Source organism: Coregonus lavaretus (genome assembly GCF_964263955.1).
Source record: "Coregonus lavaretus genome assembly, chromosome: 33".
Lineage (NCBI taxonomy): Eukaryota > Metazoa > Chordata > Actinopteri > Salmoniformes > Salmonidae > Coregonus > Coregonus lavaretus.
This window is the reverse complement of record NC_140020.1, coordinates 23,178,780-23,205,605: the sequence shown is the minus strand read 5'-3', so window position 1 is coordinate 23,205,605 and position 26,826 is coordinate 23,178,780. Positions and strand designations below refer to the sequence as shown.

The following is a 26,826-nucleotide window of genomic DNA, read 5'->3' as shown; positions in this document are numbered from 1 at the left end:
ACTGAAACAAACAAGTAATTCATAGGTTATTACTGTAATTACCATTTTACCATGGACTTGCGAATACCTAGTAATTTAAATAAAAGTCGTTACTAGAAAATACCTAGTAATGTCTACAACAGTCAAATAAAATGCTACCAACTTTGGTAAGTCTACCTAAATCGAGTGAGCTAATTAAATTACTATATAAGTCTGGTCTTAAAGTTTAATTGTGAAATGTAACTGTACTCTACATTACTGCTCAAATATCAGTAACATATTCACACGATAAATACAGATTATGTCAATCGATTTTGTGCGGCATTTCCTCTGTCGGCTCTTGTTATGACTCTCTAGTATGCACAAAACTCGTCTTGGTTGCGCTATTCGTGGTTAAGGTACTTGATTACTCGTGGAGGGAGGGGCAGTTTGTTGATGCACCTCAGTCTGTGGATTCCAACCTGCTGCCGGATCTTCAGCCTACACAGCTGCATCAGTGGACGCGGTGGCGCTGGAAGACAATGGTAACAGATACGGTAATATGTGACGCTCTACATGGAACCCAAAAGGGTTCTACCTGGAACCAAAAATGGTTATTCTAAGGGTTCTCCTACAGCCGAAAAACTCTTAAAGGTTCTAAAAAAAATTCTAAGAGTGTATGTGTAGGTGTGTCTGTGTGTGTGTACAGTATGGGTATGTATGTGTGTGTTTGTTTGCAAGTCCGGGGACACTCACTTGCTTTCTCCTTGATGACTTCCCAGTCCTCGAAGCTATCTAGGTGTTCAGTAAGTCTAGAGCAGAGTTTCACATGGCCAACATAATCCAGGAGTACGTCTATGATGGGTCCTGCCCAGCGGTTTATTGCCTGAGTTGAGATGATCTCACAGAACTAATGATGGAAACACATTAAGCAATGGTAGGCTATGGTATATTGTATTTTTAAGTCCCCACAAGAAAATGTCCCAAATACCTGTGATAACATGACAGCATGACAGTTACATAGGAGATTACAGTGTAGGTAAACATTGTTACATAGTACTTACAGCTGTTATACCTGACTGTGGTATAATTGGAACTACTATGTAGTATAATAACTATACCAGCCTATTTAACTCCCATGTACATTTATAATTTAACACTTTTTGTAAAGTGGGAACTCAATATATAGGATTCACCATTATATTTACAGTGTATCTGAATATATTACTCATGCACATACTAAATATTTAACTCTTATTTTGTTTACCTGAACAGGTTCCCTGGTATTCCTTCGTGTATCGTTATTGTAGCGCAAGTAATCCCTCTCAGAGGTCTCCTTAATGGGTGGATGTGGACCACTGCCGTAAGTGCAACTAAAACAGGAGTGGGCATCACAGCCATTGTCCATCAAATACTTCAGCATGGACAGGTACTTCATACTGAACATGACAGTGGCCGGGAATGAGGTGGGGTGAGTGGGGACGTATGCGTTAACGTTGGCCCCGTGCTCCACCAGCAAAGTGACCAATTCGATACTACCCTGCCTCACAGCCACCAGTAGCGTGTTGAAGGTGTCTAGGTTGGGGTTGGCGCCAGCTTCTAGAAGCATGGTGGTCGCTTCCACGTTGCCGTTGGCGACGGCAAAGTATAGTGTTGTGCTGCGATGATCCTCGTACATCTTGGAGTGGTCCTCCGACAGTATGGCGTCAACATCGTAGCCGGCCTCAATTAGGACCTCCAGGACTTCGTCCCTGTTGCACTCGGCGGCCAGGTGGAGGGGACTGATGCCACTGCGATTCACTCTGGACTTACTGGTGGCTTTGATCAGCAACAACACGATACTGAAATAGAAAACCACATGGGAAATTAATGGGTGCCCAGAGTTGAGGATCAGGGGGTAGGGTTGAAAAATTCCCCCAAAACGTCCACGTTTTTCAGAAATCCCAGTTGGAGTATTCCCAGATGGAGAATTCCCTCCCTGGTTATTACCCTCCTGATTGCGGGAATCCTCCAACCGGAATTTTGCATTGTGTACTCTACAAACTGAATGATTACTTCAGCATTATCATTGGTTGAGAATCCCTTTCTAACTTCTGTTTCTTCCAGTTGAGGTGCAGACTCCTGGTGGAAGGTGCAAGTGAGAGGGAAGTCGGTGGAGTCGGAAACAGAAACTAGCAGGTAGGGTAGTGTAAAGGATAGAGGGAAGGGGGGAGAGCACAATCCTCACAGGATGACAGAAAGGACACAAGATCAGTTGGAAAACAAAGCAAGCACTATCAAGTAGAAACAATCTTCCTTTATGTGCAGTCAGTGAAAGCATTACCATGTTTATCTTGCAATACAACAAGGATGACGCAAGTTAAGTTTAGTCAAGTGCTGTAGGTTGGTTACCTTTCTCAAATTCATTAGAGGCTACTTCACTGAGTCTATAGGTACAATGCGGCCATATTTGAATGCAGCAACAATTTTTTCTCAAAACCATTAAAGACTGATGTAATGAGTCTAAATACAAAATCTGGAGTGAATCTGAAGTATGGTTCATGAGGAGAAGATGAATGCAGATGATTTTGAGCATTAGTGTTACATATGCAAATGAGTTGTTAATAGTTTTCTGGTTTTTAAGATAACAATACCAAATTGTGTGGTTAATCTTAGGGACATGCATGATAGCGATGACAAGTTTCAAGTTGATAAGCCACTGTGTTTTACAGGGGTTTAAATGGACACGTAAAATCTGATTTTTGATTTGTCAATAACTCAGCCATCTTTTTACCAATCCCTTAGCTTTTTTCAAACTAAGTTAAGAAATGTACCATGGGCCTACATTCCAAATGGTGTCATTTGGTCCTATTGTTCATGGCAATAAGAATGAAGTGTTTTTAGCATATTGTAGCATATTAATGTAAGTGCATCTACCGGTATAGTGTGGTCATCTTTGAATGCATCAATGTTATGTTCTGAAACTCTTTAGGGACTATTGTGATGATTCCAAAGACCATATTTGGAGTGATTCTGACTTTTAGTCCACAATAAGATTTGTTATGATTATTTTAAGCACTAGCGTTACATGGTCAACAATTAAAGATGCACTATGCAGAAATCCCTCCAACATTTCCTGGTTGCTAAAATTCTAACACGTGAGAAATAAAGCAAGTATAGTGTAGATAATCGTTGTAGCATCTAAACCGCTGTGGAATATATTCTCCATAACCAAAAAATAATAATTTTCAGCTGTTTGAAGCTGGTGTACAAAAATTAAACATAATAAGGGAAAGCATAGAAATAGCACAAATAGTACATATCTACCGCTTCATAGACTTGCTTTCAATAAGAATGACAGATCTATAACTCACACATTACTGCTTTAAAGGGATAAAAATTACATATTGGTTTCCTTACTCTGTAAGCAGTCTATGGACAAGCTATGACAGGTTTTAGCATTTGTGGCACAAATCCCATTGAAGTCATGGGACCGATATTATGATTTTTCACGCATCATGTACAAATTATCTAAAAGTATCTCAAATTGATTGTGATGCTTAACAAAGTCACAAAAGTATTTAGTCAGCCACCAATTGTGCAAGTTCTCCCACTTAAAAGATGAGAGAGGCCTGTAATTTTCATCATAGGTACGCGTCAACTATGACAGACAAATTGAGGGAAAAAAATCCAGAAAATCACATTGTAGGACTTTTTATGAATTTATTTGCAAATTATGGTGGAAAATTAGTATTTGGTCACCTACAAACAAGCAAGATTTCTGGCTCTCACAGACCTGTAACTTCTTCTTTAAGAGGCTCCTCTGTCCTCCACTCGTTACCTGTATTAATGGCACCTGTTTGAACTTTTTATCAGTATAAAAGACACCTGTCCACAACCTCAAACAGTCACACTCCAAACTCCACTATGGCCAAGACCAAAGAGCTGTCAAAGGACACCAGAAACAAAATTGTAGACCTGCACCAGGCTGGGAAGACTGAATCTGCAATAGGTAAGCAGCTTGGTTTGAAGAAATCAACTGTGGGAGCAATTATTAGGAAATGGAAGACATACAAGACCACTGATAATCTCCCTCGATCTGGGGCTCCACGCAAGATCTCACCCCGTGGGGACAAAATGATCACAAGAACGGTGAGCAAAAATCCCAGAACCACACGGGGGGACCTAGTGAATGACCTGCAGAGAGCTGGGACCAAAGTAACAAAGCCTACCATCAGTAACACACTACGCAGCCAGGGACTCAAATCCTGCAGTGCCAGACGTGTCCCCCTGCTTAAGCCAGTACATGTCCAGGCCCGTCTGAAGTTTGCTAGAGTGCATTTGGATGATCCAGAAGAGGATTGGGAGAATGTCATATGGTCAGATGAAACCAAAATATAACTTTTTGGTAAAAACTCAACTCGTCATGTTTGGAGGACAAAGAATGCTGAGTTGCATCCAAAGAACACCATACCTACTGTGAAGCATGGGGGTGGAAACATCATGCTTTGGGGCTGTTTTTCCGTGTAAAGGAAAGAATGAATGGGGCCATGTATCGTGAGATTTTGAGTGAAAACCTCCTTCCATCAGCAAGGGCATTGAAGATGAAACGTGGATGGGTCTTTCAGCATGACAATGATCCCAAACACACCGCCCGGGCAACGAAGGAGTGGCTTCGTAAGAAGCATTTCAAGGTCCTGGAGTGGCCTAGCCAGTCTCCAGATCTCAACCCCATAGAAAATCTTTGGAGGGAGTTGAAAGTCCGTGTTGCCCAGCGACAGCCCCAAAACATCACTGCTCTAGAGGAGATCTGCATGGAGGAATGGGCCAAAATACCAGCAACAGTGTGTGAAAACCTTGTGAAGACTTACAGAAAACATTTGACCTGTGTCATTGCCAACAAAGGGTATATAACAAAGTATTGAGGAACTTTTGTTATTGACCAAATACTTATTTTCCACCATAATTTGCAAATAAATTCATAAAAAATCAGACAATGTGATTTTGGGCGGCAGGTAGCTTAGTGGTTAAGAGCGTTGTGCCAGTAACCGAAAGGTCGCTGGTTCTAATCCCCGAGCCGACTAGGTGAAAAATCTGTCGATGTGCCCTTGAGCAAGGCACTTAACCCTAATTGCTAATGTAAGTCGCTCTGGATAAGAGCGTCTGCTAAATGACTAAAAATATAATATATATAAATATATTTTCTGGAGAAAGAAAATTCTAATTTTGTCTGTCATAGTTGACGTGTACCTATGATGAAAATTACAGGCCTCTCTCATCTTTTTAAGTGGGAGAACATGCACAATTGTTGGCTGACTAAATACTTTTTTCCCCCACTGTATAGATTATTTGGGTGAGCTATATCTCAGACAGGCCAATAAAAAGAAAAGATTATGATGGGCAGGATGAGATATGGCTTTTTCTTTGCAACTTTCTTTGCAACAAGCCTAGAATGTCAGCATCCCGGAGTAGCCTCTTCACTGTTGATGTTGAGACTGGTGTTTTGCAGGTACTATTTAATGAAGCTGCCAGTTGAGGACCTGTGAGGTGTCTGTTTCTCAAACTAGACACTCTAATGTATTTGTCCTCTTGCTCAGTTGTGCACCGGGGCCTCCCACTCCTCTTTCTATTCTGGTTAGAGCCAGTTTGTGCTGTTCTGTGAAGGGAGTAGCACACAGCGTTGTACGAGATCTTCAGTTTCTTGGCAATTTCTCGCATGGAATAGCCTTAATTTCTCAGAACAAGAATAGACTGATGAGTTTCAGAATAAAGTTTTTTGTTTCTGGCCATTTTGATTCTGTAATCGAATCCACAATTGATGATGCTCCAGATAATCAATTAGTCTCAAGAAGGCCAGTTTTATTGCTTCTTTAAATCAGCACAACATGGATCAGCTGTGCTAACATATTTGCAAAAGGGGTTTCTAATGACAAACACAACGTGCCATTGGAACACAGGACTGATGGTTGCTGATAATGGGCCTCTGTACGCCTATGTAGATATTCCATAAGAAAAATCAGCCGTTTCCAGCTACAATAGCCATATACAACATTAACAATGTCTACACTGTATTTCTGATCAATGTGATTTTATTTTAATGGACAAAAAAATTGATTTACTTTCGAAAACAAGGACATTTCTAACTTTTGAACGGTAGTGTAAGCCATATAAGCAATTTGCTCACCTTGTTCAAGCCCATGATTACATAGATGGCCATGACATGAGCGGTTCCCACGAATGGAGTCAACAAATCATCAGTATCACCACAAGAGCAGCTGCAACATTATCAGCCCTTAAGACTATTTATTATATTACAGTTGAAGTCTGAAGTTTACATACAATTAGGTTGGAGTCATTAAAACTCGTTTTTCAACCACTCCACAAATTTCTTGTTAACAAACTATAGTTTTGGCAAGTCGGTTAGGACATCTACTTTATGTTTGACACAAGTCATTTTTCCAACAATTGTTTACAGAAAGATTATTTCACTTATAATTCACTGTATCACAATTCCAGTGGGTCAGAAGTTTACATACACTAAGTTGACTGTGCCTTTAAACAGCTTGGAAAATTCCAGAAAATGATGTCATGGCTTTAGAAGCTTCTGATAGGCTAATTGACATCATTTGAGTCAATTGGAGGTGTACCTGTGGATGTATTTCAAGGCCTACCTTCAAACTCAGTGCCTCAATGCTTGACATCATGGGAAAATCAAAATAAATCAGCCAAGACCTCAGAAACAATATTGTAGACCTCCACAAGTCTGGTTCATCCTTGGGAGCAATTTCCAAATGCATGAAGGTACCACATTCATCTGTACAAACAATAGTATGCAAGTATAAACACCATGGGACCACACAGCCGTCATACCGCTCAGGAAGGAGATGTGTTCTGTCCCCTAGAGATGAACGTACTTTGGTGCAAAAAGTGCAAATCAATCCCAGAACAACAGCAAAGGACCCTGTGAAGATGCTGGAGGAAATAGGTACAAAAGTATCTATATCCACAGTAAAACGAGTCCTAAATCGACATAAACTGAAAGGCCGCTCAGCAAGGAAGAAGCCACTGCTCCTACACCATCCCAACTGTGAAGCACGGGGGTGGCAATATCATGCTGTGGGGGTGCTTTCCCAGTCATGTGAAATCCATAGATTAAGGCCTAATGAATTTATTTAAATTGACTGATTTCCTCATATGAACTGTAACTCAGTAAAATCTTTGAAATTGTTGCATGTTGCATTTATATTTTTGTTCAGTATATATATTCATATTTATAGATTCATTCACTTCTGCCCAATGTATTTGACAAAGGCTTTGCATTTTCATGCATTTTTGCACTTGAAGTCTATTCAAAAGAAAGAATGGACACCAGCAGTGAAATCACAGCATTGGACCGAGGTTAGCTGAACGTATCCTCCAGAACTTGAATTGCATCATCAGTAACCAATCAGAATGGTTATCTGTGGCAAGATCACATAGAATGATTAATTATATTTCTATGGGCAAGATCGCATCTTGCATAGCAAAAAACTCGAGTTGTTTGCACTTTTAAAACATTATATTTTGCTAAATATTTGGAATGTAACATCTTTCCATTTTGCTGGTTTGGAAGTTATAGTCCATGTGTCAGTGGAAAAATGTGTCCACTTTAGTGAGGCAAAGGTTTGATGGTAAATTGTTCCCCACAAGCCCCTGATCAAATTGATATCTGATACCCTCTCCAAAAATGTTGCTTTCTATGTTTTCCACACCTTTATATATCTTGTTGTAGGGAGTCTATGCAATATAATGTTCACAGGCTGACAAATGAATGTTGAGACAAGTTGGAATGTTCACATGCTCATTGAAAATGACTATCAAACAACAATGGAACATTCAATTGGGTGGATCTCATCTGAAAAACCATGGGATTTGGTAAATTTTCCAGATGAATAAACTAGACTGACTCATTCAAACAACAATGTTATAAATAGCAGAACTATATATTTGTTTTAGGGAAATTGGTCATACTGGGAAATAATACAAGTCCAAGATATTCAAATCTGGTAGTGTATTGGTTTTATAGTTGCCACCTGTAATAGTCTGTTGCATAGAAATACTCAACATGCTGAGATGAAAGGTGTGCTCAGTCATTTGTTGAGTTGTCCCAGCAAGTTAACACAAAGATTTAGGTAAACAACTCATTATCTCTAAAAGGAACATTGGTGATTATTATAGTTTCTGTGCCTGACCATCATGATCTTAAAAGTATGCTCTCTAACCTTACAAGTTATTTTATGAAATATGTTACCTAATCATTTTGTAGCCATTAGTTCAGTGGCTGGTTGACATGTTTTATAGAAATAATGCAATTAGTAATTCGAAAAAAATCCAGCCTTTTAGCAATTAGACCATTGCTTATGCCCTCGACAACCCTCAGCAGCCACTAACCAATACATTTTTCAGTAGGCCCTATATTACAATATACTATTTTTTCATAAATAGTGTAACTAGACACTATCTATGAAGGCTGTAAACCTAAGGCTTTAATATTTCACCAGCTATGTAAGTTGATTCCCATCAGACAGTTTGTTAGAATGTTATGTTGGAATGCAGTGATTATGACAGGATTCAAGACATATATTTTATATTTAACAATATGGCATAATATTGTTTATCATAATCACTACAAACCAGTGAAAGATCCCTTTAGGAATATTATAGACACATTTTTAATTGTTTGAAAATAAAATACAGAAATTAGGGATTCAAATACTGACCAAAAACAGTTATATGATTTATACATTGTGTTTCTGGCACATTTTTTGAAAAATGTTGCTAATATTTTACAAAGATTATATATTTTGCAAACCTTTAAATATCATTAGGCATATTCTACCTATTTTTGAAAGAGTTGTGTCAATGTCAGACCAATCCAATTAAAACCAATGGAGCCGGTTGGTGGCCATATTGGAAAATGTGTACAATAGCTAGGTATCACTGTAAAGATTGGTGCACTCATTATGATCTTATTACACTAATTTTTTTATTCAGTTAGGACCATGCAAAATCAATGCAGTTCCTCCCCATTGAAATTAATGGTGGCCATCTTGAAAATAGGCTACTGGGTCTGATTGCAGACAAAATCTTGTTCTGTGTGAGATTTAGTGTAGTTATCATCTGGGTACCATGTGATAATAGAGCATATCCCAATACTGTCCATTTTGGCTCAATATACCCCAAAATGCATACATGTATGACCTTTGACCCCCATGAAAGATTGCATGTTGAGGTAGCCATTCATGGCCCAAAACATTTTTGGGACCAGGTGGTGAATCGATTTATCAGCTTTGGAGCTGTTTTCCAACATCCAATTCACCTTGTGTGAGCAGGTTTCCTCTGATACTGTAAACGGACAGCTTGCTATAATGCTAAAAGCTTAGATAATTGTGTTGTTTAACATACCACACACATTGAACACATGGGGATGAACATCATGGATAGCATTCCACTCAATGGATTGAGTGTGAATGATTACATTTACTGACAATGACAACACATTAAAAAGCAAACACAAAATAAACCTGCATAAACAAAGCAATGGTTACAGAAAACATAAAAATATTAATATACAACAATATTACAGAGGACCAAAAAACATTCCAGAGATAACGTTTTAATAACTGTCAAATACGTCTTCTACTGAGCAAAGCTTGGGTTAAAGTCACATGTTAAAGGAGCGCTTATCTACCACAACTTCATTGGCAACTCCAGACAGACATAGGCACTTACTTAACTGACTTGTCATAATTGTAGATGTCATAGGTCAGCAGGGTTTTTCTGGAAACAATACAACAATGTATGATAATAATATACATAATAATAATAATAATAATAATAATAATATGTAGGCCAGGGGTAAGCAACATAATTATAATCATTTGGCTATCTCTGGTGTAGGCTATTTGTAAAAGTCTACATACCCATTGACTTCCTTTGTTGAACCCTGAATTCAAAAGGGATCAAATTGTTTTTTTTTACCTCTCACCCAGCTACACCCAATACCCAATAATGACAAAGTGAAAACATGTTTTTAGAAATGTATTGAAAATAAAATACATAAATATCTAATTTGCATAACTATTCACACGCGTTGCTATGACACTCCAAATTGAGCTCAGGGGCATCCAATTTCCTTTGATCATGCTTGAGATTTCACTACAACTTGATAGGAGTCCATCTGTGGCCAATTCAATTGTTTGGACATGATTTAGAAAGAAACACACATGTCTATATAAGGTCCCACAGTTGACAGTGCATGCCAGAGCACAAACTATACCAAGTCCAAGGAACTGTCTGTAGATCTCCGAGATAGAATTGTCACGAGGCATGTATCTGGGGAAGGGTTTAAACAATTTCTAGAATGTTGAAAGTTTCCAAGAGCACAGTGGTCTCCAACATTGAGATATTGAAAATATATGGAACTACCCAGACTCTGCCTAGAGCTGGCCGTCCGACCAAACTGAGCAACCGGGCAAGAAGGACCTTGGTCAGGGAGGTGACGAGAACCTAATGACCACTCTGACAGAACTACAGAGTTCCTTGGCTGAGATGGGAGAACCTGCTAGAAGGACAACGGTCTCTACAGCACTTCCCCAATCTGGACTTTATGGGAGAGTGGCCAGATGGAAGCCACTTCTGAGAAAAAGGCACATGACAGCAAGCCTGGAATTTGCAAAAAGGCACGTGAAAGAGAGAGCATAAGGCAAAAATTGAACTCTTTGGCCTGAATGCAAAGCGTTATGTCTTGGGAAAACCAGGCACAGCTAATCACCCATCTAAAACCATCCCTACCGTGAAGCATGGTGGTGTCAGCATCATGCTATGGGGAAGCTTTTCAGTGGCAGGGACTGGGAGACTGAGGATAGAGGGAACAATGAATGGAGCCAAATACAGGAAAATCCTTGATGAGAACCTGTTTCAGAGTGCAAATGACCATCGACTGGGTCGAAGATTTACGTTCCAACAGGACAAGACCCCAAGCATACTGCCAAAGCAACGCCGGAATGGCTTCAGAACAAGAATGTGAAAGTCCTTGAGTGTCCCAACCAAAGCCCAGACTTGAATCCCATTGAAAAAAAAGTATTGACTCAGAGGTGTGAATAATTATGTAAATTATATATTTTTGTATTTCATTTTCAATACATTTGCAAAAAAATCGAAAAACATGTTTTCACTTTTTCATTATGGGGTATTGCGTGTAGATGGGTGAGATATACAGTGGGGAAAAAAAGTATTTAGTCAGCCACCAATTGTGCATGTTCTCCCACTTAAAAAGATGAGAGAGGCCTGTAAATTTCATCATAGGTACACGTCAACTATGACAGACAAAATGAGAAAAAAAAATCCAGAAAATCACATTGTAGGATTTTTTATGAATTTATTTGCAAATTATGGTGGAAAATAAGTATTTGGTCAATAACAAAAGTTTCTCAATACTTTGTTATATACCCTTTGTTGGCAATGACACAGGTCAAACGTTTTCTGTAAGTCTTCACAAGGTTTTCACACACTGTGGCTGGTATTTTGGCCCATTCCTCCATGCAGATCTCCTCTAGAGCAGTGATGTTTTGGGGCTGTCGCTGGGCAACACAGACTTTCAACTCCCTCCAAAGATTTTCTATGGGGTTGAGATCTGGAGACTGGCTAGGCCACTCCAGGACCTTGAAATGCTTCTTACGAAGCCACTCCTTCGTTGCCCGGGCGGTGTGTTTGGGATCATTGTCATGCTGAAAGACCCAGCCACGTTTCATCTTCAATGCCCTTGCTGATGGAAGGAGGTTTTCACTCAAAATCTCACGATACATGGCCCCATTCATTCTTTCCTTTACACGGATCAGTCGTCCTGGTCCCTTTGCAGAAAAACAGCCCCAAAGCATGATGTTTCCACCCCCATGCTTCACAGTAAGTATGGTGTTCTTTGGATGCAACTCAGCATTCTTTGTCCTCCAAACACGACGAGTTGAGTTTTTACCAAAAAGTTCTATTTTGGTTTCATCTGACCATATGACATTCTCCCAATCCTCTTCTGGATCATCCAAATGCAGTCTTAGCAAACTTCAGACGGGCCTGGACATGTACTGGCTTAAGCAGGGGGACATGTCTGGCACTGCAGGATTTGAATCCCTTGTGGTGTAGTGTGTTACTGATGGTAGGCTTTGTTACTTTGGTCCCAGCTCTCTGCAGGCCATTCACTAGGTCCCCCCGTGTGGTTCTGGGATTTTTGCTCACCATTCTTGTGATAATTTTGACCCCAGGGGGTGAGATCTTGCGTGGAGCCCCAGATCAAGGGAGATTATCAGTGGTCTTGTATGTCTTCCATTTCCTAATAATTGCTCCCACAGTTGATTTCTTCAAACCAAGCTGCTTACCTATTGCAGATTCAGTCTTCCCAGCCTGGTGCAGGTCTACAATTTTGTTTCTGGTGTCCTTTGACAGCTATTTGGTCTTGGCCATAGTGGAGTTTGGAGTGTGACTGTTTGAGGTTGTGGACAGGTGTCTTTTATACTGATAACAAGTTCAAACAGGTGCCATTAATACAGGTAACGAGTGGAGGACAGAGGAGCCTCTTAAAGAAGAAGTTACAGGTCTGTGAGAGCCAGAAATCTTGCTTGTTTGTAGGTGACCAAATACTTATTTTCCACCATAATTTGCAAATAAATTCATTAAAAATCCTACAATGTGATTTTCAGGATTTTTTTTCTCAATTTGTCTGTCATAGTTGACGTGTACCTATGATGAAAATTACAGGCCTCTCTCATCTTTTTAAGTGGGAGAACATGCACAATTGGTGGCTGACTAAATACTTTTTTCCCCCCCTGTATATATATATATATATATATATATATATATATATATATATATATATATATATATATAATAAATTTTTAATTCAGGCTTTAACACACAAAATGTGGAATAAGTCAAGGGGTATGAATACTTTCTGAAGGCACTATGCATCTCATATAATGAGACATACAGCATTTAAAAATCATCTATAAGTAACTTCATTGAGCTGATTTGGACTTGAAGTGCAAAAAATGCTAATAATCAGTAGCATTGCCTTGTCTTGGATTTGTGCCACAAATGCAAAAAAAGTTAGCATTTTGAAACAGTGGCCAGGTAAACAAAGCATGGATTGCTGTCATACCTTGTCACACAGACTGCTCACGCGGTAAAGAAACCAATATGTAATTTTGTAATTTGGGCGAACTATCCCTTTAAGGGTACTGTGCGGGGATGTCTTCCCATATTTTAAGGTAATTTAAGCTAATTGCGCCTACCCATCAGTTCCTCGTTGGGCAGCGATATGTAGTGGCAGAAGTCCTTTCTTGCCCGCTTTGTTGGCATCAGCATTCTGAGAAAGAAGAAGCTTCACAATGTCCTCATGGCCATTCTTAGCTGCCTCATACAGAGCTGTGGCCCCATCGCTTGCCTCGCTGTTGATATCAGCACCTACAACATATATTCAGTGTAACATACAGTAACAAACGTCAACCAAAGATCCATGGTTAGAGCTCCATAACAGCTCTATGTGGTCTGTGGACTGTCTCAATTAAGTGTAATCCATTTGGCCTACAGAATTCACCTGCTTTTCCAGATAAAATCGTACCGTGTTTAATGAGAAATTTAAGTGTTTCCACGCATCCACTCTGGGCTGCAGTAAACAGGGGTGTGATACCGTACATGTTGGTTGGGCTGAGCTTAGCCCCAGCCTGGACCAACATCTCACAGATCTCCACGCTGTTGCGGCTCACAGCCTCCTGGAAAGCCGTCCAGCCCTGGATGCAGTGTTTATTCACCACAGCACCGTGATTCAGAAGAATGGCCACAATCTCAGCATTCTCCCTTTCACAAGCTGTGGAATACGGTCAAAGATTGACAGACGGGATAAATGGAAGATTTCCCAACCTTTGTTAGTCATGGTAGAAAGTGTTTCCTAAACAAGGGTTTGGGGTTATTCCCAGGGTACTCAAGACAGCTTGCAGGTACTGGGAGAGTGAATCTGTAATGGCAGATTTTGGGTGTAGTTGTATGTCTCCCAATCACCTCTCCTTTCTCGGGAAGTGTGCACTTGTTCACTAGTAAACCCCACAAATGTAAAAAGATTAGATCGGTGTAGGCATGGTCTGGAGGGATTTTCCACCACCATGTTTCTTATACCAGTAATTTTCTTTCAGATTTGCAGCCCAGCAAGCCCAACGGCAAGTTTTTCAGCCAAGGTTTTCTCACGGTGTTGCTGCTCAACAAGTTATTTTACTATCAGTCAAGTAGTCTATGACTTACTACGCTTAGAATAAAAGAATAATAACAATGACGTTGGCAGATATACAGTGAGGGAAAAAAGTATTTGATCCCCTGCTGATTTTGTACGTTTGCCCACTGACAAAGACATGATCAGTCTATAATTTTAATGGTAGGTTTATCTGAACAGTGAGAGACAGAATAACAAAAAAAAAATCCAGAAAAACGCATGTCAAAAATGTTATATATTGATTTGCATTTTAATGAGGGAAATAAGTATTTGACCCCTCTGCAAAACATGACTTAGTACTTGGTGACAAAACCCTTGTTGGCAATCACAGAGGTCAGACGTTTCTTGTAGTTGGCCACCAGGTTTGCACAAATCTCAGGAGGGATTTTGTCCCACTCCTCTTTGCAGATCTTCTCCAAGTCATTAAGGTTTCGAGGCTGATGTTTGGCAACTCGAACCTTCAGCTCCCTCCACAGATTTTCTATGGGATCAAGGTCTGGAGACTGGCTAGGCCACTCCAGGACCTTAATGTGCTGCTTCTTGAGCCACTCCTTTGTTGCCTTGGCCGTGTGTTTTGGGTCATTGTCATGCTGGAATACCCATCCACGACCCATTTTCAATACCCTGGCTGAGGGAAGGAGGTTCTCACCCAATATTTGAGGGTACATGGCCCTGTCCATCGTCCCTTTGATGCAGTGAAGTTGTCCTGTCCCCTTAGCAGAAAAACACCCCCAAAGCATAATGTTTCCACCTCCATGTTTGATGGTGGGGATGGTGTTCTTGAGGTCATAGGCAGCATTCCTCCTCCAAACACGGCGAGTTGAGTTGATGCCAAAGAGCTCGATTTTTGGTCTCATCTGACCACAACACTTTCACCCAGTTCTCCTCTGAATCATTCAGATGTTCATTGGCAACTTCAGACGGCCCTGTATAAGTGTTTTCTTAAGCAGGGGGACCTTGCGGGCGCTGCAGGATTTCAGTCCTTCATGGCGTAGTGTGTTACCAATTGTTTTCTTGGTGACTATGGTCCCAGCTGCCTTGAGATCATTGACAAGATCCTCCCGTGTAGTTCTGGGCTGATTACTCACCGTTCTCATGATCAATGCAACTCCACAAGGTGAGATCTTGCATGGAGCCCCAGGCCGAGAGAGTTTCTTCCATTTGCCAATAATCGCACCAACTCTTGTCATCTTCTCACCAAGCTGCTTGGCGATGGTCTTGTTGCCCATTCCAACCTTGTGTAGGTCTACAATCTTGTCCCTGACATCCTTGGAGAGCTCTTTGGTCTTGGCCATGGTGGAGAGTTTGGAATCTGATTGATTAAATACTTCTGTGGACAGGTGTCTTTTATACAGGTAACAAACTGAGATTAGGAGCACTCCCTTTAAGAATGTGCTCCTAATCTCAGCTCGTTACCTGTATAAAAGACACCAGGGAACCAGAAATCTTTCAGATTGAGTGGGGGTCAAATACTTATTTCCCTCATTAAAATGTAAATCAATTTATAACATTATATGTTATATTATGTTATAACATAACATGCGTTTTTCTGGATTTTTGTTGTTATTATTCTGTCTCTCACTGTTCAAATAAACCTACCATTAAAATTGTAGACTGATCATTTCTTTGTCAGTGGGCAAACGTACAAAATCAGCAGGGGATCAAATACTTTTTTCCCTCACTGTAGGTCTTAGTAGGTCTTTAAGGCAAATTTGTTACCTTTGTAGAGGGGGGTCTCTCTCTCCTTGGTGGCGAGTTCTGTGTCTGCCCCTTTCTCCAGAAGTGCCTCTACACAGGCCACCTTTTCCCTGCCCACCGCCAAGATGAGAGCAGTCTGGCCTTTCAGGTCGCACTTGTTAATCATACCAGGTTGAGCTTGAAAAGTGGAAAGAAGAACACGGGAGACAAACATGAGACTAGGTTTTTACTTTATTTTATACTGTATTTTAAAATCAGCTATTTAGTTTACTTGATAAAACTGTAAAATACATGGTAATTAAATGTTAACCCTAAAAGCGCCCACAGGGGTAAATTTAGAATAACATAATTTTGAAACCCTTTTTTTTATGCTTCTGAAATTGAACTTTGCCAACCAACTAGTTACAGACAAAAAAATATAATTTCTCATGATTTCTGTGTTAATATGGAGGAATTAAAAAGTATATTTATTTTGTATACTGATGAGGGGCGGCAGGTAGCGTAGCGGTTAGAGCGTTGGGCCAGTAACCGAAAGGTTGCTAGTTTGGTATTATTAATGGTGCACAGCTAAGCTGAAAATGTGGGCTCAATAGTAAATTTGTTGTAAAAGCACAACATTTGGCACAGTTGTAGATCTCCATACCCTGAAAATATATAGGTATTTACTTGTGTTACAACAGGTTAATAAATGACAAGTGTTAATGCTTGACAGACAGTGTTTCTTTGCAATTAATACCAATTTGGGGTCAAAACGACCCCTTTTGGTGCTTTTAAGCAAAAAAATATGTTGCCGCTTTTAGGGCTAAAATGGGTGTACTATTTGGTATGGACTTCTATTGTGTTAAAATGTTCAATTATTTGACGTGAGCCCAGAAGAATGTCCATTGTTAAATAGCAGGTAAGTACCAGCTGAAATGAGACTGTAAAATAAAGTGATACTAGTCTCACCAAAAAGGACAACAACAATGATCCAATGACTACATCACTGTGTACATCTATGGAGTTTTGAATTGCACTTACCCCCAAGAAGAACCCTGACACACTGGTCTTGGCCATAATATGCAGCCTCGTGCAGCGGAATCCATCCATACTTGTCAGGCCGCAGTATGTTATTCCCGGTGTCTTTAACCATAGCTCGTACCGTAGTCACATCACCATTCAGGATGGCTTTCACGATAGTGTCCTCCTCCCTAATAGGCAAACATAACCACTATCATACACTTACCCTTTTTCTCTTAGTCCACATACAATGCCTTCAGAAAGTATTCATACCCCTTGACCTCATATTCATTATCTCCAGCACCATACTAGTGTCTATATACAGTATGTGAAAATAGTGTTGTAGTTAAAATAATGAGATAAAAATAGTGCAGTTCTTTATTAATTATCATCATCAACATCATCGTTATTATTTTGAACCCACCTCCATCCACCACATATGGGGGACTAAACTATATATACACTGTGTGTTTATACAGTTGAAGTCGGAAGTTTACATCTTAGCCAAATACATTTCAACTCAGTTTTTCACAATTTCTGACATTTAATGCCCTGTTTTAGGTCAGTTAGGAGCATCACTTTATTTTAAGAATGTGAAATGTCAGAATAATAGTAGAGAGAATGATTTATTTCAGCTTTTATTTATTTCATCACATTCCCAGTGGGTCAGAAGTTTACATACACTCAATTAGTATTTGGTAGCATTGCCTTTAAATTGTTTAACTTGGGTCAAACGTGTCGGGTAGCCTTCCACAAGCTTCCCACAATAAGTTGGGTGAATTTTGGCCCATTCCTCCTGACAGAGCTGGTGTAAATGAATCAGGTTGTAGGCCTCCTTGCTTGCACATGCTTTTTCAGTTCTGCACACACATGTTCTATAAGGGCTTTGTGATGGCCACTCCAGTACCTTGACTTTGTTGTCCTTAAGCCATTTTGCCACAACTTTGGAAGCATGCTTGGGGTCATTGTCCATTTGGAAGACCCATTTGCGACCAAGCTTTAACTTCCTGACTGATGTCTTGAGATGTTACTTCAATATATCCACATAATTTTCCTTCCTCATGACTCCATCTATTTTGTGAAGTGCACCAGTCCCTCCTGCAGCAAAGCACCCCCACAGCATGATGCTGCCACCCCCATGCTTCACGGTTGGGATGGTGTTCTTCGGCTTGCAAGCATCACCCTTTTTCCTCCAAACATAACGATGGTCATTATGGCCAAACAATTATATTTTTGTTTCATCAGACCAGAGGACATTTCTCCAAAAAGTATGATCTTTGTCCCTATATGCAGTTGCACTTTTCTGAGGTCTTGGCTGATTTCTTTTGATTTTCCCATGGATGTCAAGCAAAGAGGCACTGAGTTTGAAGGTAGGACTTGAAATGCATCCACAGGTACACCTCCAATTGACTCATATTATGTCAAATTACCCCCCCCCCCACCCCCCACCACCACGCTTCTCCTTCACACAAATTCAGACAGCTGATGTTCTAAAGAGCTGCACAATCTGGACCCCTACAAATCAGCTGGGCTAGACAATCTGGACCCTTTCTTTCTAAAACTAGCCGCCAAAATTGTTTCTCAAATGACTGCCTCGCCTGGTTCACCAACTACTTCTCAGATAGAGTTCAATGTGTCAAATCGGAGGGCCTGTTGTCTGGACCTATGGCAGTCTCTATGGGGGTGCCACAGGGTTCAATTCTTGGGCCGACTCTATTCTCTGTGTATTTCAATGATGTCGCTCTTGCTGCTGGTGACTCTCAGATCCACCTCTACGCAGACGACACCATTTTGTATACATCTGGCCCTTCATTGGACACTGTGTTAAAAAACCTCCAAACGAGCTTCAATGCCATACAACACTCCTTCAGTAGCCTCCAACTGGTCTTAAACAGTAGTAAAACTAAATGCATGCTCTTCAATCAAACACTGCTGGCACCTGCCCACCGACTAGAATCACTACTCGACGGGTCTGACCTAGAGTATGTGGACAACTACAAATACCTAGGTGTCTGGTTAGACTGTAAACTCTCCGTCCAGAATCACATTAAGAATCTCAAATCCAAAGTTAAATCCAGAATCGGCTTCCTATTTCACAACAAAGCCTCCTTCACTCATGCTGCCAAACATGCCCTCGTAAAACTGACTATCCTACCGATCCTTGACTTCGGTGATGTCATTTACAAAATAGCCTCCAACACTCTACTCAGCAAATTGGATGTAGTCTATCACAGTGCCATCCGTTTTGTCTCCAAAGCCCCATACACTACCCACCACTGTGACCTGTACGCTCTTGTTGGCTGGTCCTCATTACATGTTCGTCGTCAAACCCACTGGCTCCAGGCCATCTATAAATCACTGCTAGGCAAATCCCCGCCTTATCTTAGCTCATTGGTCACCATAGCAACACCCACCCGTAGTATGCGCTCCAGCAGGTATATCTCACTGGTCATCCCCAAAGCCAACACCTCCTTTGGCCGCCATTCCTTCCAGTTCTCTGCTGCCAATTACTGGAACGAATTGCAAAAATCTCTGAAGCTGGAGACTCTTATCTCCCTCACTAACTTTAAGCATCAGTTGTCAAAGCACCTTACCGATCACTGCACCTGTACACAGCCCATCTGAAATTAGCCCGCCCAACTACCTCATCCCTATATTGTTATTTATTTTGCTCATTTGCACCCCAGTATCTCTATTTGCACATCATCTCTTGCACATCTATCATTCCAGTGTTAATACTAATTGTAATTATTTTGCACTATAGCCTATTTATTGCCTTACCTCCATAACTTGCTACATTTGCACACACTGTATATATATTTTCTGTTGTATTTTTTGACTTTGTTTCGTTTTACCCCATATGTAACTCTGTGTTGTTTTTATCACACTGCTTTGCTTTATCTTGGTCAGGTTGCATTTGTAAATAAGAACTTGTTCTCAACTGGCTTACCTGGTTAAATAAAGGTTAAATAAAAATAAATAAATTGACAAAGCGAAAACAGGTTTTTAGAAATGTTTGCAAATCTATTTTTTTTAAATTAATCAGAAATACCTTATTTACATAAGTATTCAGACCCCTTGCTATGAGACTCGAAATTGAGCTCAGTTGCATCTTGTTTCCATTGATCATCCTTGAGATGTTTCTACAACTTGATTAGAGTCCACCTGTGGTAAATTCAATTGATTGGACATGATTTGGAAAGGCACACCTGTCTATATGTGACTCGTTTCAGGAAACTAGGCATATGTCGCGCATCACTACTTCACAGGATAGCCATTTGAACGTAAACTGTTTTAATTTTTATCAAAATTTGTTTTTTTGCATAAACCAAACCATGAGGTCGAAGGAATTGTCCTTACAACTCTGAGAAAGGATTGTGTCGAGGCACAGATCTGGGAAAGGGTCCCAAAAAATGTCTGCAGCATTGAAGGTCCCCAAGAACACAGTGGCCTCCATCATTCCTAAATGGAAGAAGTTTGGAACCACCAAGACTCTTCCTAGAGCTGGCTGCCTTGCCAAACTGAGCAATCAGGGGAGAAGGGCCTTGGTCAGGGAGGTAAACAAGAAGCCGATGGACACTGACAGAGCTCTAGAGTTCCTCTGTGGAGAATGGAGAACCTTCCAGAAGGACAAACATATCTGCAGCACTCCACCAATCAGGCCTTTATGGTAGAGTGGCCAGACGGAAGCCACACCTCAGTAAAAGGCACGACAGCCCGCTTGGAGTTTGCCAAAAGGCACCTAAAGGACTCAGACCACGAGAAACAAGATTCTCTGGTCTGATGAAACCAAGATTGAACTCTTTGGTCTGAATGCCAAGCAACACGTCTGGGGGAAACCTGGCACCATCCCTACGGTGAAGCATGGTGGTGGCAGCATCATGCTGGGGGGATGTTTTTCAGCGGCAGGGACTGGGAGATTAGTCAGGATCCACACAAAGATGAATGGAGCAAAGTACAGAGATATCCTTGATGAAAACCTGCTCCAGAGTGCTCAGGACCTCAGACTGGGGTGAAGGTTCACCTTCCAACAGGACAACGACCCTAAGCACACAGCCAAGACAACCCAGGAGTGGCTTTGGGACAAGTATCTGAATGTCCTTGAGTGGCCCAGCTAGAATCTGGACTTGAAACCGATCAAACATCTCTGGAGAGACCTGAAAATAGCTGTGCAGCAACGCTCCCCATCCAACCTGAGAGAGCTTGAGAGAATCTGCAGAGAAGAATGGGAGAAACTCCCCAAATACAGGTGTGCCAAGCTTGTAGCATCATGCCAAAGTAGACTCGATGCTGTAATCACTGCCAAAGGTGTTTCAACAAAGTACTGATGTAAATGTAATATTTTGGGTTTTTAATTTTTTATACATTTGCAAAAATATATAAATACCTGTTTTTGCTTTGTCTTATGGGGTACTGTGTAAAGATTGATGAGGAAAAAATCAATTGAATCTATTTGAGAATAAGGCTGTAACGTAACAAAATGTGGTGAAAGTCAACGGGTCTGAATACTATCCGAAGGTGCTGTATACAGGGAGTACCAGTACCGAGTCGATGTGCAGGGGTATGAAGTAATTGTGGTAGCTATCTACATATAGGGTAAAGTGACTAGGTATCAGGATAGATAAGGCAGTAGCAGCAGCATATGTGGTGAGTGTGAATGTGTGTGTGTGTGTGTGGGGGGGGGGGGGTGCATGTGTGTGCGTGTGGGCATATGTAGTAAGTGTGTATGTGTGTTGGGATGTCAGTGTAAGTATGTGTGAGTGTGTGGGTAGAGTCCAGTGTGTGTGCGCGCATAGAGTCAGTGCAAGAGAGTTTGTGCAAAAAAGGGTCAATGCATATAGTCCATATAGCAATTTGATAAGCTATTTAACAGTCTTATGGCTTGGGGGTAGAAGCTGTTCAGGGTCCTGTTGGTTCCAGACCCAGTGCACTGGTACCGCTTGCCGTGCGGTAGCAGAGAGAACAGACTCTGGCTTGGGTGGCTGGAGTCTTGGACATTTTTGGGGGCCTGGATGGCAGGGAGCTTGGCCCCAGTGATGTGCTGGGCCGTACTCACCACCTTCTGTTGCTAGCGCCTTCTGGTCGGCTGCCTTGCAGTTGCAGTACCAAGTGGTGATGCAGCCAGTCAAGATGCTTTCAACGGTGCAGCTGTAGAACCTTTTGAGGATGAATTGAACACTTCTGGGAGATTCTGGAGCGGCAACTGAGACTGCGTTTTCCACCACCATCAACAAAACACAAAATTATGGAATTTCTAGTGGAAGATTGGTGTCACATCCCTCCAACAGAATCTATACCAAGGTGCATTGAAACTGTTCTGACTCGTGGTGGCCCAACGCCCAATTAAGACAATTTATGTTGGTGTTTCCTTTATTTTGGCAGTTACCTGTAGGTTATAGGTAAGACATTATAAAGTAGCTAGGTAAGAGTCTTCCCCATGACCTACAGTATATGTTCTTGTCCATTCAGTTTGTGTCATTGTTCTGATGAAGGCCATTAATGGCTGAAAATTGCATTTTTTTTTTTGAATAAAACAATGAGTTAAATCACTCTGTCATTTAGGTCATTATTGTGGAGCAATTAGACTGTTGTTGATCCATCCTCAGTTCTCCCATCATAGCCATTGAACTGTTTAAAAATCACTATTGGCCTCATGGTGACCTCCCTGGGCAGTTTCCTTCCTGTCCTGCAGCTCAGTTCAGAAGGATAACTGTATTTTTGTTGTGTCTGGGTGGTTTGATACATCATCCACAGTCTTACTAACTTGACCTTGGTTAAAGATATATTCAGTGTCTGATTTGTTATTGTTACCCATCTACCAATCACTGCCATTCTTTGTGAAGCTTTCAAAAAGCTCTCTAGTCTTTGTCGTTGAATTTGTGCTTGAAATTCACTACTTGACTGAGGGACTGTACAGATGTTGTATGCATGGGGAACAGTCTGGACAGAGGAAGGGGTAGTCATTCAAAAATCATGTTAACCCCTATTTTTTCACACAGAGTGAAATGTAACTTATCATGTGATTTGTTAAGCCACATTTGACTCCTAAACTAACTAAAACAACTATACTGAACAAAAATATGCAACAAATTCTAATATTTTACTGAGTTACAGTTCATAAGGAAATCAGTCAATTGAAATAAATAAATTAGGCCCTAATCACGACTGGGCAGGGGTGCAGCAATGGGGAGGCCCGGGAGGCCATAGGCCCACCCACTTGGCAGCCAGGCCCACCCAGCCAGGCCCTGGCGGACATTCCTGTAGTCAGCAGTCCAATTGCACGCTCCCTCAAAACTTGAGACATCTGTGACATTGTGTTGTGTGACAAAACTGCACATTTTAAAGTGGCCTTTTATTGTCCCCAGCACAAGGTGCGCCTGTGTAATGATCATGCTGTTTAATGAGCTTCTTGATATGCCACACCTTTCAGGTGGATGGATTATCTTGGCAAAGGAGAAATAACAGGGACGTAAACAAATTTGTGCACAACATTTTAGAGAAATAAGCTTTTTGTGCGTATGGAACATTTCTGTATTTTTTTTATTTCAGCTCATGAAACATGGGACCAACACTTTACATGTTGCGTTCATATTTTTGTTCAGTGTATATAAAAATGAGTATTGGGTATATCAATAACCCCCCCTCAAAACAAATCACAATTAAATCAATTTCAATCCTACTTTGTAACGCAACAAAATGTGCAAAAATCCAAGGGGGGTGAATACTTATGATTGGCACTGTATAGTCAGTTGACAGTAATACAGCTGACTGCTGCAAATGTGTACATTAAATTAACTAAACTAATATGGAGGACCCTAAGCTCAATAGATAATGTGTGTTTCTTCAAAAGTGAAATGTTTGCTTCCTTAATCAATTCTCATTGCTCTGTATTACATCTAAAATACCTGTTCCATATCACAATTCTGGTTCATATCTCCCTTCAAGTGTTCCTCTGAATGCTTTTCTAAGGGGTAGGCATTAGACGTGTATAGTATGTTAATATACAACATGTACAATTGGAGGGCACAATTACTATATATATTTTTTAATTTCGCTAGGATATGTTAGAACGCCAAGTTGCACACACAATCCAGAAATTGTCCTGCCAAGACCGTAACGTGACATAGATCACTTTTTAGAGCCTGTAACAGTACGTCCAACTCTGCACGAAGATTTGTTTTCGTCAGTGTTGCTATTTTCCTCCATGGTGGCATGTGAACTTCAGACTGTGCTACTTGGATCTATTCCTAAAATGCCTGTTGGGTAAGAGGCCAGTGCCATGAGATGCAATAGGACAGGTGTTTTGCACGTGGCCCAGCGGGAAGCAATGAGGCCAGCATGTTAACGAGGTGTCGTATGTCAACAACCGATACTAGGGGCCTCTTGGTTTGCCGGCTAACAATATTAGCAGGTCAATAGTTTAGTCACGTTAAGTCATTTATTTAAGAAAACAGTCACTCTCATGCATACATCTGCAAATAACATGTCATTATGTCAAGAAATTAGAAGTGCATGTAACTATCTGTAGCCTACAACAATGTAAAGGGTGTCCAAATTTACATTTTAGTCATTTAGCAGACACTCTTATCCAGAGCGACTTACAGTTAGTGAGTGCATAAATTTTTTTCATACTTTCACAATGACCCAAGTGGATAATGAAAAACAATGAAGGCGCTTTTCAGCTGGCACATACGCGTCAGTTGGGTTGGCAGTAGGCGGCCTATGGCTTGGTTCCTGCCTTGGTGGATTTGGTGGGTTCAGCCTGGTTGGGGGTGGATTTGTCATATACTGGACTGTTCTTCTGCCTAGAGCTGTGGGGATGTTGCTGGCTTCACCCGGTGCAGTGGCATTGTGGGTCTCACAGAGGCTGCGTTCGATAGCAAGCTGCATCAGCTCATCATCTGATAGGTTGCTGTACAGACTGTAGTCATCAAAACCCAGCATGGGGCCAGCTGTGGAGCCAGGCATGGCCATGCTGGCAACTGCCATGTTGGATCTGGAGAGAAAAAGAGGGCATGCAGTGTATCAGGTACGTATTATGTCCACCATGTTGGATCTTGAGAGACCCATTCTTAAGCACCTACACCAAGTCAAAAGGATATTTTTCTCAAATTACAAAATGACATTTGTTTTGATTGTGTAGTTTAATTAATTTAAGATGACTTGGACATGCGAAAATGGGATATTGCAAAAAAAACTTGGCCAGGTAAATACAACTAAAGCATGGATTGCTGGCTAACCTGTCCATCCTGCTTACAGGGTAGGGATATCAATATGAAATGTTGTCCTGGGATGGCCACATTTTACATGGGGTGCGTCCCAATATCTTCTTTCTCCTGAAGTGTACACTCGTTCACTACTTCCCACACATTTAAAAGCATTGGATTGATGGAGGCATTGGCTAGAGGGAGTTTCCACCATATTTCTTTACGCCAGTCATTTCCTTTCAAATCAGTGAAGGGAAGTGAACAAGTGGACACTTGAGGAATGACAAATAAATGGGACGTAGCCAGAGACTATGGGATTGATTCAATTGAAACTGCAATGCAGCATTTACGCAGCAGCTCCACGGTCATCAAATTATAGAATGGTTTTGAGTACTGTAAAAACGTACTCCTACCGTGTAGACTCCCCTCACAGGGAGATGCAGTTTTAAGAATAAGTCGCATGTGTGTGCTGGGAGTAAAGTCACTGCTTGAACATTGCAATGGAAGGTATTAATGTACCTCAGTAAGCATACACCTTTATTGCACTGCTGTAACTAGAGTACGTCAAAAACAGATGTTTACCCCTTTAGAAAACATTCAGTGCTGTATAAGCAGAAAACACAACCCTTTAACCTTAAAACTTGGACTTTAAGGTCAGAACTTGTAGGACTGAATGAAGTCTAGATACCATAGACAGGTGGGTCATGACTCAATGTTTATTGGCCCTGTTGCTTAAGGTGTTTAGTAGGCAAAGCTGCACACCAATGTCATTGGCAGGATGAGGTGGTTTAATTAATGACTGCTTGAGCACCTGCAGCATAGACTGCACTTTGCTTGTGACACAAGGCTTGTGACACCAACGCAATTCTATGAGTTTCTGTACAATACTGTACAGTGTATTCGGAAAGTATTCAGACCCCTTGACTTTTTTCACATTTTGTTACGTTATAGCCTTATTCTAAAATTACATTGTCCCCCCCCCCCCCCCAATCAACACACAATACCCCATAATGACAAAGCAAAAACTATTTTTTTGAAATTTTAGCAAATGTATAAAGAAACGGAAATATTACATTTACATAAGTATTCAGACACTTTACTCAGTACTTTGTTGAAGCACCTTTGGCAGCGATTACAGCCTCGATTCTTCTTGGGTATGATGCTACAAGCTTCGCACACCTGTATTCTGGGAGTTTCTCCCATTCTTCTCTACAGATCCTCTCAAGCTCTGTCAGGTTGGATGGGGAGCGTCGCTGCACAGCTATTTGCAGGTCTCCAGAGATGTTAGATCGGGTTCTGGCTGGGTCACTCAAGGACGTTGAGAGACTTGTCCCGAAGCCACTCCTGCGTTGTATTGGCTGTGTGCTTAGGGTCGTTGTCCTGCTGGAAGGTGAACCCTCGCCCTAGTCTGAGGTCCTGAGTGCTATGGAGCAGGTTTTCATTAAAGACCTCTCTGTACTTTGCTCCGTTCATCTTTCCCTCGATCCTGACTAGTCTCCCAGTCCCTGCCACTGAAAAACATCCCCCCAGCATGATGCTGCCACCACCATGCTTCACCGTAGGGATGGTTCCAGGTTTCTTCCAGACTTGACGCTTGGCATTCAGGCCAAAGAGTTCAATCTTGGTTTCGTCAGACCAGAGATTCTTGTTTCTCATGGTCTGAGTCCTGTAGGTGCCTTTTGGAAAACTCCA

At 41.1% G+C, this 26,826-nt stretch overlaps 1 protein-coding gene across 1 annotated transcript; it reads right to left on the bottom strand.

Annotated features, from left to right (window-relative positions):
• Positions 1–362: 362 nt before the first annotated feature.
• LOC311108199 (ankyrin repeat and SOCS box protein 2-like) lies at positions 363–24,916 on the bottom strand (the record flags this gene model as incomplete). The annotated part of the gene is made up of 9 exons (XM_084150820.1): positions 363–490; positions 715–868; positions 1,226–1,799; positions 9,709–9,756; positions 13,260–13,431; positions 13,589–13,834; positions 15,950–16,105; positions 16,949–17,118; positions 24,621–24,916. The coding sequence occupies 9 exons, from the start codon at positions 24,914–24,916 to the stop codon at positions 363–365; spliced, it is 1,944 nt and encodes a 647-aa protein (XP_084006946.1).
• Between the last annotated feature and the right edge of the window lie 1,910 nt (positions 24,917–26,826).